Consider the following 18,469-nt stretch of genomic DNA (forward strand, 5'->3'; position numbering starts at 1 on the left):
GGCCACTTGCTGACCCACTGGCTGTGCATTTCCAATATTTCCTGCCTATATGTTTGCAATCCATTGATGCATTCTGACTATCTCATGCCATCGAGCGGTTTGGTAAGCAGATAAATAAGAATAAGCCTCTTGCACGGATTCAAAGGTCAGGACGAGTCAGGGCTGCATGTGCGGTCTCCCAGTGCCGGAGGGCGCTGACAATACTGGAGTCCAAAGTTTCAATGTGAGCAGGACCTTGTAGGGGGCTAACGATGGAAGGAGCCGTGCATGGTAGTTCTAATCACGCTGTGTGACCCCTGGTTACCGGCACTGATCATTAACATAACAAACCCTCGGAATTAAAGGAAAGGGAGAATAGGCCCCGTTTATCTTTACAAATTCCGCCCCCAGCCTCTGAGCGGATTGGCTGCTGCGTGTGCGCGACGTCAGCGGCGGGACAGCCCATTGGTCAGTTTCACTGCCAATTTCGCTACTTCCTAAATGTATCAAGTTAATGTAGCTCGGAGCTGAATCGCGGGGTTTGGCTCCGCCGAGCTTGCGGTCACCATTTGTTTATCGTTATTCCAAGGGTCCCGCTGGAGAGGGAAAGTGCCGGGACACAGAGGGAGGGGGAAAACATGATTCTGCTCCCGTCTGCTGAACCCCACCGCACCAAAGGTTGCATAGAGTGACCGGAGTTGAATTCTTCCACCATGGGGAATGGGATGTGCTCCAGGAGACAGAAGGGGCTTCTCCAGACGGGATTCTGTGTCCTAGTTGTACTTTGTTTTGGGCTCGGGTTTTACACCTACACCCACCTGAAGGAGAATGTCAGAAGCGCCGAAACGCTGGCCCAGAAATACAAGCAGCAGCAGGAATCGGTCTCGGCTCAGTTACAAGGTGGGTCTGTTAGCTAAGCTGCTTTCCCGAGGAGTTTAAAACACTCCAGACACAGCGGAGTAAAAATAAATGATGGAGGGCGGGGTTAGAGGCATCCGGTGATTGTAACATTTTGGACTATGGCAACTTTATTTTAATCCTTACAAAGCGGTGACACTTTATTCACTTCTAGTTATTTGAAGTGAAAAGTTAGTTTTTACACACTAGATTATTACTGCCTCTCTTTTCTGGGGCGCATTGTAAATACTGCAAATTTAGTATGTTTACATTCCTAGAATAGTTCTCTAGTGCGAGAAGTTTTGTTCCAGCAAAGACTCACTTCGCAACAATGCAAAAACCCTCAGATCTGGCCCCCAATTGTTAATCTCTCGTGCTCCGGGCGAAATCATTGACCGAATAACTGTGCATAATATTCATTAGTGTTTGGGAGACAAGTAGCTGATCTTTCAGGTCAGACCCGTCTCTCCTCGAGATTTAGATTCATTAACACGGTCGAGGGAGGTGAAATCAGATAGAAATTGGGGTTAGGAAACCTGTTTGATCAACTCAAACCGTTCAGTTCTAACCCCCATCCCCGGGTAGTGCAGAGTGTCACCAGAGGAGCTGGGGATCTGCTCAGCTATATTCGGCCCTTTAGGCAGGGCCCGCATCATCTCAGCATTCAAAGATTAACAGCTAGATAATTTCTGCTGAAGTTGTTAGTCCTGTCATATTTTTAATTTAACTTTTTGTTTGTGATTCAGAATTTTTGATTCAGAATTTTGAATGCGAAATTGATAATGTGGCCAGTCCAACAATCGTGTTACTTGAACCTGCGATTAAATGACAGTCAGATTTTGGGGGAAGGAAGAGCGTTCTGTTTGTCCGCGCAACCCAGAATGGTTCTGATCTGTATGTGCTCATTTGATGATGACAATGCTTGTGGGCCCTTTGTTTGACCTGCTAACTTTGATTGGTGTCTGTGCTAGCGATTGGTTGTTTGTTGTAAGAAGCGGATCTGAATCCCAACTCACATCCTCAGTAGTTATGTTTACACCACATCTTTATTGTCAGTGGACGTGTAAATCTGGACTCGAGGTGATCTGATTCTGGAGAGAAACTGCATAGGATTGCAGGCCCGCAGTTTAACCCTGCGTGGACTCTAACTCCATGCGGTGTCAAACTGGACTTACAAAGAGCCCAGGTTTAGCCCTGTAAGCATTACAAAGTTTAACTGTGGGAGAGGAGCTCTCTGCATGTGGGCAGCTGAGAGGAGCTCTCTGCATGTGGGCAGCTGAGAGGAGCTGTGTGTGTGTAAAGCAAGGCATTTGCAGAGCCCTCTCCTGGGAAGGAGACTTAACGTTCAAACCAAACAATGTAAACAGGTGCTTCAGTACTGAAGAGATGTAAGCAAGACATTATTGCCGCGCTGTTGGTACATTCTATATCTGGTTTCAATCAGACAAGAGATTTGAGTTTTTAAGTAAAAATCTTAGATTTGGTCAAATTTCCATAGGTTGTATCATTCACCCCTGCATGAAACATAAGAATTAGGAACAGGAATAAGCCCTTCATCCCCTCGAGCCTGCTCCACCATTCAATGAGATCATGGCTGATCTTCTACCTCAACTCAACTTTCCTGCACTATCCCCATATCCATTGATTTCCTTAATATCCAAAAATCTATCAATCTCTGTTTTGAATCTATTCAAAGACTGAGCCTCCACAGCCCTCTAGGGTAGAGAATTCCAAAGATTCACCACCCTCTGAGTGAGGAAGTTTCTCCTCGTCTCAGTCCTAAATGGCCGACCCCTTATTCTGAGACTGTAACCCCTGTTTCTAGACTCCCCAGCCAGGGGAGACATCCTCCCTGTATCTACCCGGTCAAGTCCTGTAAGAATGTTATTTGTTTCAATGAGATCACCTCCCATAGGCCTAGTCTACTCAATCTCTCCTCATAGGACAATTCCCCCATCCCAGGAATCAGTCTGGTGAACCTTCGTTGCACTCCCTCTTTGGCAAGTATATCCTTCCCTGGGTAAGGAGCCCAAAACTATACACAATATTTCAGATGTGGAACTAGCTGGAAGCAATTTATTTGCGTCATAAAATCCAATATTTGGCACCTATATATAATGAGCCAGCTTAACGTTCACTCAAAAAAACATGCCTTCTTGAGCCGAATAAACCAGTGAAAGCTGAAGGCCCCACTAAATTTAGACAAATAGGGGTTTTGTTTTACCAATTCAACATACAGAATATAGATATAGCACAACTGCACCCATTATAAATCATTGCACTGTTGAGTTCCAGTGTGTGTCATTTCACAGCATTTCTGTGAAAGAATATCACTAAACTATAAAATATTAATGCAAGGAATATGAAATAAAAACAGTAAATGGTGTAGGGAATGGGCTTGTTTTTTTCAACTTAAAATTTCTGTAATGCTAACATGCAAGTAGTTAACTCTCAAATGATGCATGCAGCATCATTTTTTGTCAGCTGTGGCTCAGTGGGTAGCACTCTCGCCTCTGAGTCAGGAGGTTGTGGTAAAAGATCCCAAAGAGCAGGGGAGTTGTCCCCGGTCGGTGTCCTGACCAATATTTATCTCTCAATCAACATCTAAAACAGATTATCTGATCATTATCACATTGCTGTTTGTGGGAGCTTGCTGTGTGCAAATTAGTTGCTACATTTCCCACATTACAACAGTGACTACACTTCAAAAAGTACTTCATTGGTTGTAATGTGCTTTGGGACGTCCGGGGGCCGTGAAAGTCCCTATATAAACGCAAGTCTTTTAAACAATAAATCAGCAGGCAGAAACTAGCCTTTTTGTCCATTGGATTCTCCTCAAGATGCAACTACGTTTAGGCTCTCACAATAGTGATTTGAAGTGCTAATTAGTTATTGAAAGGGAGAGTTGTTATTTGCCATTGTGAGAGAGAGTTCCTTACTACCCCTGGTGGTCTAAGGTGTCATTCTATTCCATTCACAGGGGAGGGGGACACCACCAGGCAGACTTTTGGGAGCCTCCTGGCGCCACATGAAACGGTAGACTTCAATGTAGGATAGTCGTGTCTGACAGCATTTCTTGAGTCCGTTGAAGAAAGGGACCAGCCATTGGTTAGCTGGAGCCCACTGTAATTGCAGCTTGGTGGACAGATACATCATCCCACAGACTTGAGGCTGGTAAACTTCTCTTGGTCACATAGTTGTGTGGATTTTGCAACCAGCACCAAAAGCCTGTCTGTATTGTAAAGCTTGATGCAGTTTAGCTTCAAAGGGTTAAGTAGTAAGAGGTAAGTAGTCTTCTGACTCAAGTTTACAGAGAAGTCAAGTTGTGTCTTTATTGTTTTTATATACCAAAGTGCCTAAGGAAACGGATATGCACAGTATGTTAAACTACATAATGTTATTTTATGTATTTATAACACATGTAGCACTTTGAGAAGTTTTACTACTTTCTGTCTATATTACAACAGTGACCAAATTTCAAAAAGTACTGCATTGGCTGTAAAGCGCTTTGGGACATCCTGAGGTCATGAAAAGCGCTATATAAATGCAAGTCTTTCTTTCTAATTAAATACTTTTGAAGTATAGTCACTGTCACTAACAGTTCTCTCTCCTCAGGTACTGACCCGCCTCCCTCAAATCTGCTGACATCACCCCCTCCTCAAAAAAAAAACAACCCTCAACCCCTCTGTCCTTGCAAACCACCGTCCCATCTCCAACCTCCTTTTCCTCTCCAATGTCCTTGAACGTGTTATCGTCTCCCAAATCCGTGCCCACCTTTCCCGGAACTCCATGTTTGAATGCCTCCAATCCAGTTTCCGCCCCTGCCACAGTATTGAAACAGTTCTCATCAAAGTCACAAATGACATCCTTTGTGACTGTGACAAAGGCAAGTTATCCCTCCTTGTCCTTCTTGATTTGTCTGCAGCCTTTGACACGGTTGACCACTCCATCCTTCTCCAATGCCTCTCCACTGTCGTCCAGCTCGGTGGGACTGCACTCGCCTGGTTCCATTCTTATCTATCTAATCGTAGCCAGAGAATCACCTGCAACGGCTTCTCTTCCCATCCCCACATCGTTACCTCTGGTGTCCCCCAAGGATCTATCCTTGGCCCCCTCCTATTTCTCATCTACATGTTGCCCCTTGGCGACATCATCCGAAAACACTGCGTCAGTTTCCAAATGTACGCTGATGACACCAAGCACTACCTCACTATGACTTCTCTCGACCCCTTCACGGCCTCAAAATTGTCAGACTGCTTGTCCGACATCCAGATCTGTATGAGCAGAAATGTTCTCCAATTGAATATTGGGAAGACTGAAGCTATTGTTTTCGGTACCCGCCGCAAACTCCGTTCCCTAGACACTGACTCCATCCCTCTCCCAACTTCTCTGAGGCTGAACCAGACTGTTCGCAATCTTGGTGTCATATTTGACCCTGAAATGAGCTTTCGACCACCTATCTGCAGCATAACTAAGACCGCCTATTTCCACCTCCGTAACATTGCCCGTCTCCGCCCTTGCCTCAGCTCATCCGCTGCTGAAGCCCTCATTCATGCCTTTGTTACCTCTAAACTTGACTTGCCAGTGCAATCCTGGCTGGCCTCCCATATTCTACCTGCATAAATTAGAGGTGATCCAAAACTCGGCTGCCCATGTCCTAACTCGCAACAAATCCCACTCACTATGCTCGCTGACCTACAGTGGCTTCCGGTTAAGCAATGCCTTGATTTCAAAATTCTCATCCTTATTTTCAAATCTCTCCATGGCCTCGCCCCACCCTATTTCTGTAATCTCCTCCAGCCCCACAACCCCCACCCCCCCCCCCCCCCCCGCCCCGAGATGTCTGTGCTCCTCTAATTCTGCCCTCTTGAGCATCCCCGATTATAATCACTCAACCATTGGTGGTCATGCCTTCTGTTGCCTAGGCCCCAAGCTCTGGAACTCCCTGCCTAAACCTCTCCACCTCTTTACATCTCTTTCTTCCTTCAAGACGCTCCTTGAAACCTACCTCTTTGACCAAGCTTTTGGTCACTTGCGCTAATTTCTACTTATGCGGCTCAGTGTCAATTTTTTTAATCCCATAATACTCCTGTGAAGCGCCTTGGGACATTTCACTATGTTAAAGCACTATATAAATACAAGTGTTGTAATGTAGGAAATGTGGCAGCTAATTTGCGCACAGCAAGCTCCCACAAACAACAATGTGATAATCACCAGATAATTTGTTTTTTTGTGATGTTGATTGAGGGATAAATGTTGGTCAGGACACTGGGGATAACTCGCCTGCTCTTCTTCAAAATCGTGCCATGGGATCTTTTAGGTCCACCTGAGAGAGCAGATGGGGCCTCGGTTTAATGTCTCATCCAAAAGATGACACCTCCGACAGTGCAGCACTCCTTTAGCACTGCACTGGAGTGTCAACCTAGATTTTTGCGCTGCAGTCTCTGGATTGGAACCTGAACCCACAACATAGAAACATAGAAAATAGGTGCAGGAGTAGGCCATTCGGCCCTTCGAGCCTGCACCACCATTGAATAAGATCATGGCTGATCATTCACCTCAGTACCCCTTTCCTGCTTTCTCTCCATAACCCTTGATCCCTTTAACCATAAGGGCCATAACTAACTCCATCTTGAATGTATCCAATGAACTGACATCAACAACTCTCTGCGGCAGGGAATTCCACAGGTTAACAATGCTCTGAGTGAAGAAGTTTCTCCTCATTTCAGTCCTAAATGGTTTACCCCTTATCCTTAGACTGTGTCCCCTAGATTTCCCCAACATTGGGAACATTCTTCCTGCATCTAACCTGTCCAGTCCTGTCAGAATTTTATATGTTTCTATGAGATCCCCTCTCATCCTACTAAACTCCAGTGAATAAAGGTCCAGTCGATCTAGTCTTTCCTCATATGTCAGTCCTGCCATCCCGGGAATCAGTCTGGTGAACCTTCGCTGCACTCCCTCAATAGCAAGAACATCCTTCCTCAGATTAGGAGACCAAAACTGAACACAATATTCCAGGTGAGACCTCACCAAGACCCTGTACAACTGCAGTAAGACCTCCCTGCTCCTATACTCAAACCCCCTAGCTATGAAGGCTAACATACCATTTGCCTTCTTCACCACCTGCTGTACCTGCATGCCAGCTTTCAATGACTGATGTACCATGACACCCAGGTCTCGTTGCACCTCCCCTTTTCCTAATCTGCCGCCATTCAGATAATATTCTGTCTTCCTGTTTTTGCCACCAAAGTGGATAATCTCACATTTATCCACATTATACTGCATCTGCCATGCATTTGCCCACTCACCTAACCTGTCCAAATCACCCTGCAGTCTCTTAGCCTCCTCCTCACAGCTCACACCGCTACCCAGCTTAGTGTCATCTGCAAACTTGGAGATATTACATTCAATTCCTTCATCTAAATCATTGATGTATATTGTAAATAGCTGGGGTCCCAGCACTGAGCCCTGCGGCACCCCACTGGTCACTGCTTGCCATTCTATAAAGGACCTGTTTATCCTGACTCTCTTCTTCCTGTCTGCCAACCAGTTCTCTATTCACGTCAGTACATTACCCCCAATACCAAGTGCTTTGATTTTGCACACCAATCTCTAGTGTGGGACCTTGTCAAAAGCCTTTTGAAAGTCCAAATACATGACATCCACTGGTTCTCCCTTGTCCACTCTATTAGTTACATCCTCAATAAATTCCAGAAGATTTGTCAAGCTTCCCTTTCATAGATCCATGCTGACTTGGCCTGATCCTATCACTGCTTTCCAAATGCGCTGCTATTTCATCTTTAATAATTGATTCCAACATTTTCCCCACTACTAATGTCAGGCTAATCAGTTTATAATTACCCGTTTTCTCTCTCCCTCCTTTTTTAAAAAATGGTGTTACATTAGCTACCCACCAGCCCATAGGAACTGATCCAGAGTCGATAGACTGTTGGAAAATGATCACCAATGCATCCACTATTTCTAGGGCCACTTCCTTAAGTACTCTGGGATGCAGACTATCAGGCCCTGGGGATTTATCCGCCTTCAATCCCATCAATTTCCCTAACACAATTTCCCGCCTGATAACTATTTCCTTCAGTTTCTCCTTCTCACTAGACCCTTGGTACCCTAGCATTTCCGGAAGATTATTTGTGTCTTCCTTCGTGAAGACAGATTCAAAGTATTTGTTCAATTGGTCTGCCATTTCTTTTGTTCCCAATTATAAATTCACCTGAATCCGACTGCAAGGGGCCTACGTTTGTCTTCACTAATCTTTTTCTCTTCACATATTTATAGAAGCTTTTGCACTCAGTTTTTATGTTCCCTGCAAGCTTCATCTCGTACACTATTTTCCCCTTCTTAATTAAATCCTTAGTCCTCCTCTGTTGAATTCTAAATTTCTCCCAGTCCTCAGGTTTGTTGCTTTTCTAGCCAATTTATATGCCTCTTCCTTGGTTTTAACACTATCCTTCATTTCCCTTGTTAGCCACGGTTGAGCCACCTTCCCCATTTTATTTTTACTCCAGACAGGGATGTACAATTGCTGAAGTTCATCCTTGTGATCTTTAAATGTTTGCCATTGCTTATCCACCATCAACCCTTTAAGTATCCTTTGCCAGTCTATTCTAGCCAATTCACGCCTCATACTGTCAAAGTTACCTTTCCTTAAGTTCAGGACCCTAGTTTCCAAATTAACTGTGTCACTCTCCATCTTAATAAAGAATTCTACCATATTATGGTCACTCTTCCCCAAGGGGCCTCGCACAACAAGATTGCTAATTAGTCCCTTCTCATTACACATCACCCAGTCTAGGATGGCCAGCTCTCTAGTTAGTTCCTCGACATTTTGGTCTAGAAGACCATCCCTAATACACTCCAGGAAATCCTCCTCCACCGCATTGCTACCAGTTTGGTTAGCCCAATCAATATGTAGCTTAAAGTCGCCCATGATAACTGCTGTACCTTTATTGCACACATGCCTTATTTCTTATTTGATGCTGTCCCGAACCTCACTACTACTGTTTGGTGGTCTGTACACAACTCCCACTAGCGTTTTCTGCCCTTTGGTATTCCGCAGTTTCACCCATACCGATTCCACATCATCCAGGCTAATGTCCCTCCTTACTATTGCATTAATTTCCTCTTTCACCAGCAACGCCACCCCGCCTCCTTTTCCTCTCTGCCTATCCTTCCTAAATGTTGAATATCCCTGGATGTTAAGTTCCCAGCCTTGGCCACCCTGGAGCCATGTCTCCGTGATGCCAATTACATCATATCCGTTAACTGCTGTCTGCAGTTAATTCGTCCACCTTATTCCGAATACTCCTCTCGAGGCACAGAGCCTTCAGGCTTGTCGAGGAGGCGGGAGCTCGGAGCAGCGCGAGTCCGGGGTCGGCGAGAGGCCTATAAAGGCCAGCGGGAGCTCGGAGCAGTCAGTCGAGGAGGCGGGAGCTCGGAGCAGCGCGAGTCCGGGGTCGGCGAGAGGCCTATAAAGGCCAGCGGGAGCTCGGAGCAGTCAGTCGAGGAGGCGGGAGCTCGGAGCAGCGCGAGTCCGGGGTCGGCGAGAGGCCTATAAAGGCCAGCGGGAGCTCGGAGCAGTCAGTCGAGGAGGCGGGAGCTCGGAGCAGCGCGAGTCCGGGGTCGGCGAGAGGCCTATAAAGGCCAGCGGGAGCTCGGAGCAGTCAGTCGAGGAGGCGGGAGCTCGGAGCAGCGCGAGTCCGGGGTCGGTGAGAGGCCTATAAAGGCCAGCGGGAGCTCGGAGCAGTCAGTCGAGGAGGCGGGAGCTCGGAGCAGCGCGAGTCCGGGGTCGGCGAGAGGCGTACCGGTGCAGCTACAGGGAGAAGGCAAAAAAACAAAGGTGACGTCACAGCCTAGGGGGTAAGTGATTGGCTGGTGATTGGTGAGTAGTTTTTCTTTTTCTTCTTATATTGGTCAGTAACTTTTAACATTGTTATTACCAGTTTAAGTGTATCTAAGGGTTAAGACATGGCAGGAGAGCTCGGTCGGGTGTTATGCTCCTCCTGTACCATGTGGGAACTCAGGGACGCTTCCGGTGTCCCTGACGACTACGTGTGCGGGAAGTGTATCCGCCTCCAGCTCCTGACGGTCCGCGTTACGGAATTGGAGCTGAGGGTGGATTCACTCTGGAGCATCCACGATGCTGAGAATGACGTGAGTATCACGTGTAGTGAGTTGGTCTTACCGCAGGGAAAGGGTCCACAGCCAGATAGGGAATGGAAGACCAGCAGGAAGAGTAGAGCAAGGAAGGTAGTGCAGGGGTCCCCTGCGGTCATCCCCCTGCAAAACAGATACACCGCTTTGGGTACTGTTGAGGGGAATGACTCATCAGGGGAGGGCAGCAGCAGCCAAGTTCATGGCACCGTGGCTGGCTCTGCTGCACAGGAGGGCAAGAAAAAGAGTGGGAGAGCGATAGTGATAGGGGATTCAATTGTGAGGGGAATAGATAGGCGTTTCTGCGGCCGCAACCGAGACTCCAGGATGGTATGTTGCCTCCCTGGTGCAAGGGTCAAGGATGTCTCGGAGCGGGTGCAGGACATTCTGAAATGGGAGGGAGAACAGCCAGCTGTCGTGGTGCACATTGGTACCAACGACATAGGCAAAAAAAGGGATGAGGTCCTACGAAACGAATTTAAGGAGCTAGGAGCTAAATTAAAAAGTAGGACCTCAAAAGTAGTAATCTCGGGATTGCTACCAGTGCCACGTGATAGTCAGAGTAGGAATCGCAGGATAGCGCAGATGAATACGTGGCTTGAGCAGTGGTGCAGCAGGGAGGGATTCAAATTCCTGGGGCATTGGGACCGGTTCTGGGGGAGGTGGGACCAGTACAAACCGGACGGTCTGCACCTGGGCAGGACTGGAACCAATGTCCTCGGGGGAGTGTTTGCTAGTGCTGTTGGGGAGGATTTAAACTAATATGGCAGGGGGATGGGAACCAATGCAGGGAGACAGAGGGAAACAAAAAGGAGCCAAAAGCAAAAGACAGAAAGGAGATGAGGAAAAGTGTAGGGCAGAGAAACCCAAGGCAAAGAACAAAAAGGGCCACTGTACAGCAAAATTCTAAAAGGACAAAGGGTGTTAATAAAACAAGCCTGAAGGCTTTGTGTCTTAATGCAAGGAGTATCCGCAATAAGGTGGATGAATTAATTGTGCAAATAGATGTTAACAAATATGATGTGATTGGGATTACGGAGACGTGGCTCCAGGATGATCAGGGCTGGGAACTCAACATTCAGGGGTATTCAACATTCAGGAAGGATAGAATAAAAGGAAAAGGAGGTGGGGTAGCATTGCTGGTTAAAGAGGAGATTAATGCAATAGTTAGGAAAGACATTAGCTTGGATGATGTGGAATCTATATGGGTAGAGCTGCAGAACACCAAAGGGCAAAAAACGTTAGTAGGAGTTGTGTACAGACCTCCAAACAGTAATAGGGATGTTGGGGAGGGCATCAAACAGGAAATTAGGGGTGCATGCAATAAAGGTGTAGCAGTTATAATGGGTGACTTTAATATGCACATAGATTGGGCTAGCCAAACTGGAAGCAATACGGTGGAGGAGGATTTCCTGGAGTGCATAAGGGATGGTTTTCTAGACCAATATGTTGAGGAACCAACTAGGGGGGAGGCCATCTTAGACTGGGTGTTGTGTAATGAGAGAGGATTAATTAGCAATCTCATTGTGCGAGGCCCCTTGGGGAAGAGTGACCATAATATGGTGGAATTCTGCATTAGGATGGAGAATGAAACAGTAATTTCAGAGACCATGGTCCAGAACTTAAAGAAGGGTAACTTTGAAGGTATGAGGCGAGAATTGGCTAGGATAGATTGGCGAATGATACTTAGGGGGTTGACTGTGGATGGGCAATGGCAGACATTTAGAGACCGCATGGATGAAGTACAACAATTGTACATTCCTGTCTGGCGTAAAAATAAAAAGGGGAAGGTGGCTCAACCGTGGCTATCTAGGGAAATCAGGGATAGTATTAAAGCCAAGGAAGTGGCATACAAATTGGCCAGAAATAGCAGCGAACCTGGGGACTGGGAGAAATTTAGAACTCAGCAGAGGAGGACAAAGGGTTTGATTAGGACAGGGAAAATGGAGTACGAGAAGAAGCTTGCAGGGAACATTAAGGCGGATTGCAAAAGTTTCTATAGGTATGTAAAGAGAAAAAGGTTGGTGAAGACAAACGTAGGTCCCCTGCAGTCAGAATCAGGGGAAGTCATAACGGGGAACAAAGAAATGGCGGATCAATTGAACAAGTACTTTGGTTCGGTATTCACTAAGGAGGATACAAACAACCTTCCGGATATAAAAGGGGTCAGAGGGTCTAGTAAGGAAGAGGAACTGAGGGAAATCTTTATTAGTCGGGAAATTGTGTTGGGGAAATTGATGGGATTGAAGGCAGATAAATCCCCAGGGCCTGATGGCCTGCATCCTAGAGTACTTAAGGAGGTGGCCTTGGAAATAGCGGATGCATTGACAGTCATTTTCCAACATTCCATTGACTCTGGATCAGTTCCTATGGAGTGGAGGGTAGCCAATGTAACCCCACTTTTTAAAAAAGGAGGGAGAGAGAAAACAGGGAATTATAGACCGGTCAGCCTGACCTCAGTAGTGGGTAAAATGATGGAATCAATTATTAAGGATGTCATAGCAGTGCATCTGGAAAATGGTGACATGATAGGTCCAAGTCAGCATGGATTTGTGAAAGGGAAATCATGCTTGACAAATCTTCTGGAATTTTTTGAGGATGTTTCCAGTAAAGTGGACAAAGGAGAACCAGTTGATGTGGTATATTTGGACTTTCAGAAGGCTTTCGACAAGGTCCCACACAAGAGATTAATGTGCAAAGTTAAAGCACATGGGATTGGGGGTAGTGTGCTGACGTGGATTGAGAACTGGTTGTCAGACAGGAAGCAAAGAGTAGGAGTAAACGGGTACTTTTCAGAATGGCAGGCAGTGACTAGTGGAGTGCCGCAAGGTTCTGTGCTGGGGCCCCAGCTGTTTACATTGTACATTAATGATTTAGACGAGGGGATTAAATGCAGTATCTCCAAATTTGCGGATGATACTAAGTTGGGTGGCAGTGTGAGCTGCGAGGAGGATGCTATTAGGCTGCAGAGTGACTTGGATAGGTTAGGTGAGTGGGCAAATGCATGGCAGATGAAGTATAATGTGGATAAATGTGAGGTTATCCACTTTGGTGGTAAAAACAGAGAGACAGACTATTATCTGAATGGTGACAGATTAGGAAAAGGGAAGGTGCAACGAGACCTGGGTGTCATGGTACATCAGTCATTGAAGGTTGGCATGCAGGTACAGCAGGCGGTTAAGAAAGCAAATGGCATGTTGGCCTTCATAGCGAGGGGATTTGAATACAGGGGCAGGGAGGTGTTGCTACAGTTGTACAGGGCCTTGGTGAGGCCACACCTGGAGTATTGTGTACAGTTTTGGTCTCCTAACTTGAGGAAGGACATTCTTGCTATTGAGGGAGTGCAGCGAAGGTTCACCAGACTGATTCCCGGGATGGCGGGACTGACCTATCAAGAAAGATTGGATCAATTGGGCTTGTATTCACTGGAGTTCAGAAGAATGAGAGGGGACCTCATAGAAACGTTTAAAATTCTGACGGGTTTAGACAGGTTAGATGCAGAAAGAATGTTCCCAATGTTGGGGAAGTCCAGAACCAGGGGTCACAGTCTGAGGATAAGGGGTAAGCCATTTAGGACCGAGATGAGGAGAAACTTCTTCACCCAGAGAGTGGTGAACCTGTGGAATTCTCTACCACAGAAAGTAGTTGAGGCCAATTCACTAAATATATTCAAAAGGGAGTTAGATGAAGTCCTTACTACTCGGGGGATCAAGGGTTATGGCGAGAAAGCAGGTAGGGGGTACTGAAGTTTCATGTTCAGCCATGAACTCATTGAATGGCGGTGCAGGCTAGAAGGGCTGAATGGCCTGCTCCTGCACCTATTTTCTATGTTTCTATGTTTCTATGTCTTTTTAACACATTTTGCCCCTTTAGAATTTTGCTGTAATGTGGCCCTTTTTTTTGCCTTGAGTTTCTCTGCCCTCCACTTTTACTATTCTCCTTTCTATCTTTTGCTTCTGCCTCCATTTTATTTCCCTCTGTCTCCCTGCATAGGTTCCCATCCCCCTGTCATGTTAGGTTAACTCCTCCCCAACAGCACTTGTAAACACTCCCCCTAGGACATTGGTTCTGGTCCTGCCCAGGTTCAGACTGTCCGGTTTGTACTAGTCCCACCTCCCCCAGAACTGGTTCCAATGCCCCAGGAATTTGAATCTCTCCCTTCTGCACCACTCCTCAAGCCACGTATTCATCTGAGCTATCCTGCGATTCCTACTCTTACTAGCACGTGGCACTGGTAGCAATCCTGAGATTACTACTTTTGAGGTCCTACTTTTTAATTTAGCCTCTAGCTCCCTAAATTTGTCTTGTAGGACCTCATCTCGTTTTTTTAACCAATATCATTGGTACCTATATGCACCACGACAACTGGCTGTTCACCCTCCCTTTTCAGAATGTCTTGCACCCGCTCCAAGACATCCTTGACTCTTCCACCAGGAAGGTAACATACCATCCTGGAGTCTCAGTTGCGGCCGCAGAAATGCCCATCTATTCCCCTTACAATCGAGTACATGCAATTTTTCATTGTACCAGCACTAAACCAAGAAATTGCAATAAATACACAGCAGCCCATCAGCACCTGAAGAAGAAAAGCTTAGTTGATATTTTGGGTGCAACTTACATCACAAACCACTGGAAATGTTGACCTGCCTCTTCCCTTTCTGACTCCAACATTTTCTGTTTTATTTTTCAATTTTTACAAGAAATGAAAGAGACTTGTATTTATATAGCACTTTCACAACCTCAAGACACCACAAAGTGCTTCACAACCATCTGCAAGTTCCCCTCCAAGTTACACACTATCCTGACTTGGAAATATATCACTGTTCCTTCATCGTCGCTGGGTCAAAATTCTGGAACTCCCCAACAGCACTGTGGGAGTACCTTCACAACAAGGACTGCAGCGGTTCAAGAAGGCGCCTCACCACCACCTTCTCGAGGACAATTGGGGATGGGCAATAAATGCCGGCCTTGCCAGCGATGCCCACATCCCTAACAATTTTTTTTTTTTTTTTTTTAAAGTGTAGTCACTGTTGCAATGTAGGAAATATAGCACAGCAAGCTCCTACAACAGCAATGTGATAATGACCAGATAATTTGTTTTAGTGATGCTGTTTGAAGGATAAATAGTGGCCAGGACACCTGGGAAAACACCCCCGCTCTTCGAAAGTGTGTCTGGGGATCTTTTCAGTCCACCTGAGAGGGCAGATGGGGCCTCCGTTTAGCATCTCATCCGAAAGATAGCACCCTTAACAGTCGCAAGTGTAAGCCCTGCTAATAAAGAAATGAGGGAAAGTGAAACTGGGGAATTACAGACCAGTTAGCCTGACATCAGTAGTAGGGAAAATGCTAGAATCTATTAAGGATGTGGTAACAGGGCACTTAGAAAATAATAATAGGATTGGGCAGAGTCAACACAGATTTATGAAAGGGAAATAGTGTTTGACACATCAGAGTTTTTTGAGGTTGTAACAAGCAGAATAGATAAAGGGGAGCCAGTGGATGTGGTGTATTTGGATTTTCAGCAGGAATTCGATATGGTGCCACATAAGAGATTATTAAATAAAATTAGGGCTCGGGATTGGGGGTAATATACTAGCATGTATTGAGGATTGTTAATGGACAGAAATCAGAGAGTAGGAATAAACAGGTTATTTTCAGGTTGGCAGTCTATAACTAGGGGGTACCGCAAGGATCGGTGCTTGGGCCTCAGTTATTCGCAATCTCTATCAATGATTTGGATGAGGGGGCCAAATGTAATATATCCAAGTTTGCTGATGATACAAAGCTAGGTGGGAAAGTAAGCTGTGAGTAAGATGCAGAGAAGCTTCAAGGGGATATAGAGAGCTAAGTGACTGGGCAAGAACATGGCAAATGGAATATAATGTGGAGAAATGTGAAGTTATCCACTTTGGTAGGAAAAATAGAAAAGCAGAGTATTTTTTAAATGGTGAGCAATTGGGAAATGTTGGTGTTCAGAGGGACCTTGGTGTCCTTGTACACAAATCACTGAAAGTTAACATGCAGGTACAGCAAGCAGTTAACAAAGCAAATGGTATGTTGGCTTTTATTACAAGAGGATTTGAGTACAAGAGTAAAGATGTCTTACTGCAATTATATAGGGCCCTGGTGAGACCATACCTGGAGTATTGTGTACAGTTTTGGGACTCAATTTTGCCCAAGCCTGTTATCTGGCATATTGCCAGAGTTATGCCGTTTTTCTAGGCCAGAAATGTGCCAGAAATATTTTGCCAAACTTTCCCCGATGTATAATTCAAATTTGGCGTTGTGCAGCATGTTTAGTCACCTCGGGGGGGTGGAGCCTGCTGCCTGCACCGAAAAATGATGCCGCACTTTCTGCGCATGCGCGACAAAAAAAGTGAAGTTTTTGACATTTGAAGACATTTGGTGCTGACGTGTGAGTTTTAAAAAAAAAATGAAAACTTCGGAAATCCTAGAAACTGCCATGATTTGAGGAATGGGGGGGCGGTGGGGTGGAGACATCACAAGACCTGGATGTGGCTATACAGACCTTGGATATTTCAAGTGTTAGAGACTCCCTCCAAAAACTTAAATGTAAAACAATAGCGTCTTTCAGCTCTGATTTTTCAATGTGCGTTGCTTTCTGTTCACTCACCAGAAGGTTTTTCAGGAGCGGCCAGATACGCCGACCTAGGATAAAACATTTTTGGGGCAAACTGTGAAAAATGCTGAAAACTGGTGCAGACATGAGGGAACATTCCCTCTGACACCACAAAAACCTAACGTAGAAAAATCATAACTAAAGCAGTTACGCCATGCAGCTTCCAGGGAGAAACTTGGAATTAAATAATTACGCCAGAAGAAAAGGTGCAAGTGACTCGGGGAAAATTGAGCCCTTGGTCTCCTTACCTAACGAAGGATATACTTGCCACAGAGGGAGTGCAACGAAGGTTCACCAGACTGATTCCTGGGATGGGGGGATTGTCCTTGTTATGTCTGTAATGCACTTATGAATGACTCCACGAGGCAATGTGTTGTACTCAAACTGTAGTGACCTTGGTCCTTTATTCGTAACTCCAGAGTGAGGCACAAGCATGGTGGGCAGCCTTTTATACTGGGCCCTGCACACCTATGCAGGTGACCCTCAGGTCTCCCACTGCAGTGCCCTCTGGTGGACAGCCTCTGCCACAGGGGCAGGAAACCCCGGTCTCCACCAGTTGCACCCTCTAGTGGTGCCAGCATAGTATATACACCGTGTAAACCTTATTGATAGTACATCAGGTAACAAGTCTCTATCTTATGCAACTATACAGTGACTACACAGAGAGTATATCTATAGTCTGCATATATAACAGTCCTAATGAGGAGAGATTGAGTATACTAGGTCTATATTCTCTAGCGTTTAGAAGAATGAGGTGATCTCATTGAAACATACAAAATTCTTACAGGGCTTGACAGAGCAGATGCAGGGAGGATGTTTCCCCTGGCTGGGGAGTCTAGAACCAGGGGTCACAGTCTCAGAATAAGGGGTCTGCCATTTAGGACTGAGATGAGGAGAAATATCTTCATTCGGAGAGTGGTGAATCTTTGGAATTCTCTGCCCCAGAGGGCTGTGGAGGCTCAGTCATTGAGTAGATTCAAAACATAGATTGATAGAATTTTGGATATTAAGGGAATCTGGGAAGGTGCAGGAAAATGGAGTTGAGGTCGAAGATCAGCCTACTCCTGCTCCTATTTCTGATGCCCTTGTGCAACACTCTCTCCGTACTGCACTGGAGTGTAATCCTAGATATTTTGCTCAATCATCTGGAGTGGGACACACAACGCTCTCGCATTCGGACTCGGAGGTGAAAGTGTTACCCTCTGACTATAGATCCACTCATATCTATCTCTATCTCTCTCCTATTACCCCTTTCCCTCCTTCTCTCTTTCTCTTGCTTCTTTCCTTCTCTCTCTGCACTTACAAATATTGTCTTTCAATAACTTAAAAATATGAAATAGGGTTTCTACCAAGTTACTTCCTCACTTCTCCTTTCCCAGTACCCTACCACATCTCCTTTATCAGGGGGAGGTTTCTTCTGTGGGATGTGTGTAATGTAATGATAAACCTGTTCTTTATAAGGCTGAGAAGGGTACAGGATCACACGCATCAGTCAGGAAACCCTGGCTGATTTCCCCCTCCTAGCCCGGGGCACTGAGATAAATTATAGACATCAGCCCCACCCTCCTCTTCCCCCAGCAGAATTGGCTAACGGCACGTTTGGAGGACTGAACCTGGCGATTTTAGTCTGATTCTGTACCATATCAGGCCATACATTTATCCACCGAGCCATCAGGCACTACCTCTTGTTCTGTTTCAGTTTGCACATACTGTATAGGTGCACCATTGACCAGAAACTTAACTGGACCAGCCACAAATACTGTGGCAAAAGAGCAGGTC

General features: G+C 45.8%; 1 protein-coding gene across 4 annotated transcripts in view; it reads left to right on the top strand.

Moving 5' to 3' along the window:
• Window positions 1-475: 475 nt before the first annotated feature.
• The window catches only part of LOC139228860 (Golgi integral membrane protein 4-like), a 78,546-nt gene continuing 60,552 nt past the window's right edge, over window positions 476-18,469 (top strand). For 3 of the 4 annotated variants that reach the window (XM_070860318.1, XM_070860319.1, XM_070860320.1), the window contains exon 1: window positions 476-879. In XM_070860318.1, coding sequence (XP_070716419.1) covers window positions 693-879 — 187 coding nt within the window. In that variant the 5' untranslated portion in view covers window positions 476-692. The remainder of the gene's footprint in view (window positions 880-18,469) is intronic. The other variant, XM_070860321.1, reaches the window with a different exon arrangement.

This window comes from Pristiophorus japonicus, chromosome 18 (assembly GCF_044704955.1).
Source record: "Pristiophorus japonicus isolate sPriJap1 chromosome 18, sPriJap1.hap1, whole genome shotgun sequence".
Classification (NCBI taxonomy): domain Eukaryota; kingdom Metazoa; phylum Chordata; class Chondrichthyes; family Pristiophoridae; genus Pristiophorus; species Pristiophorus japonicus.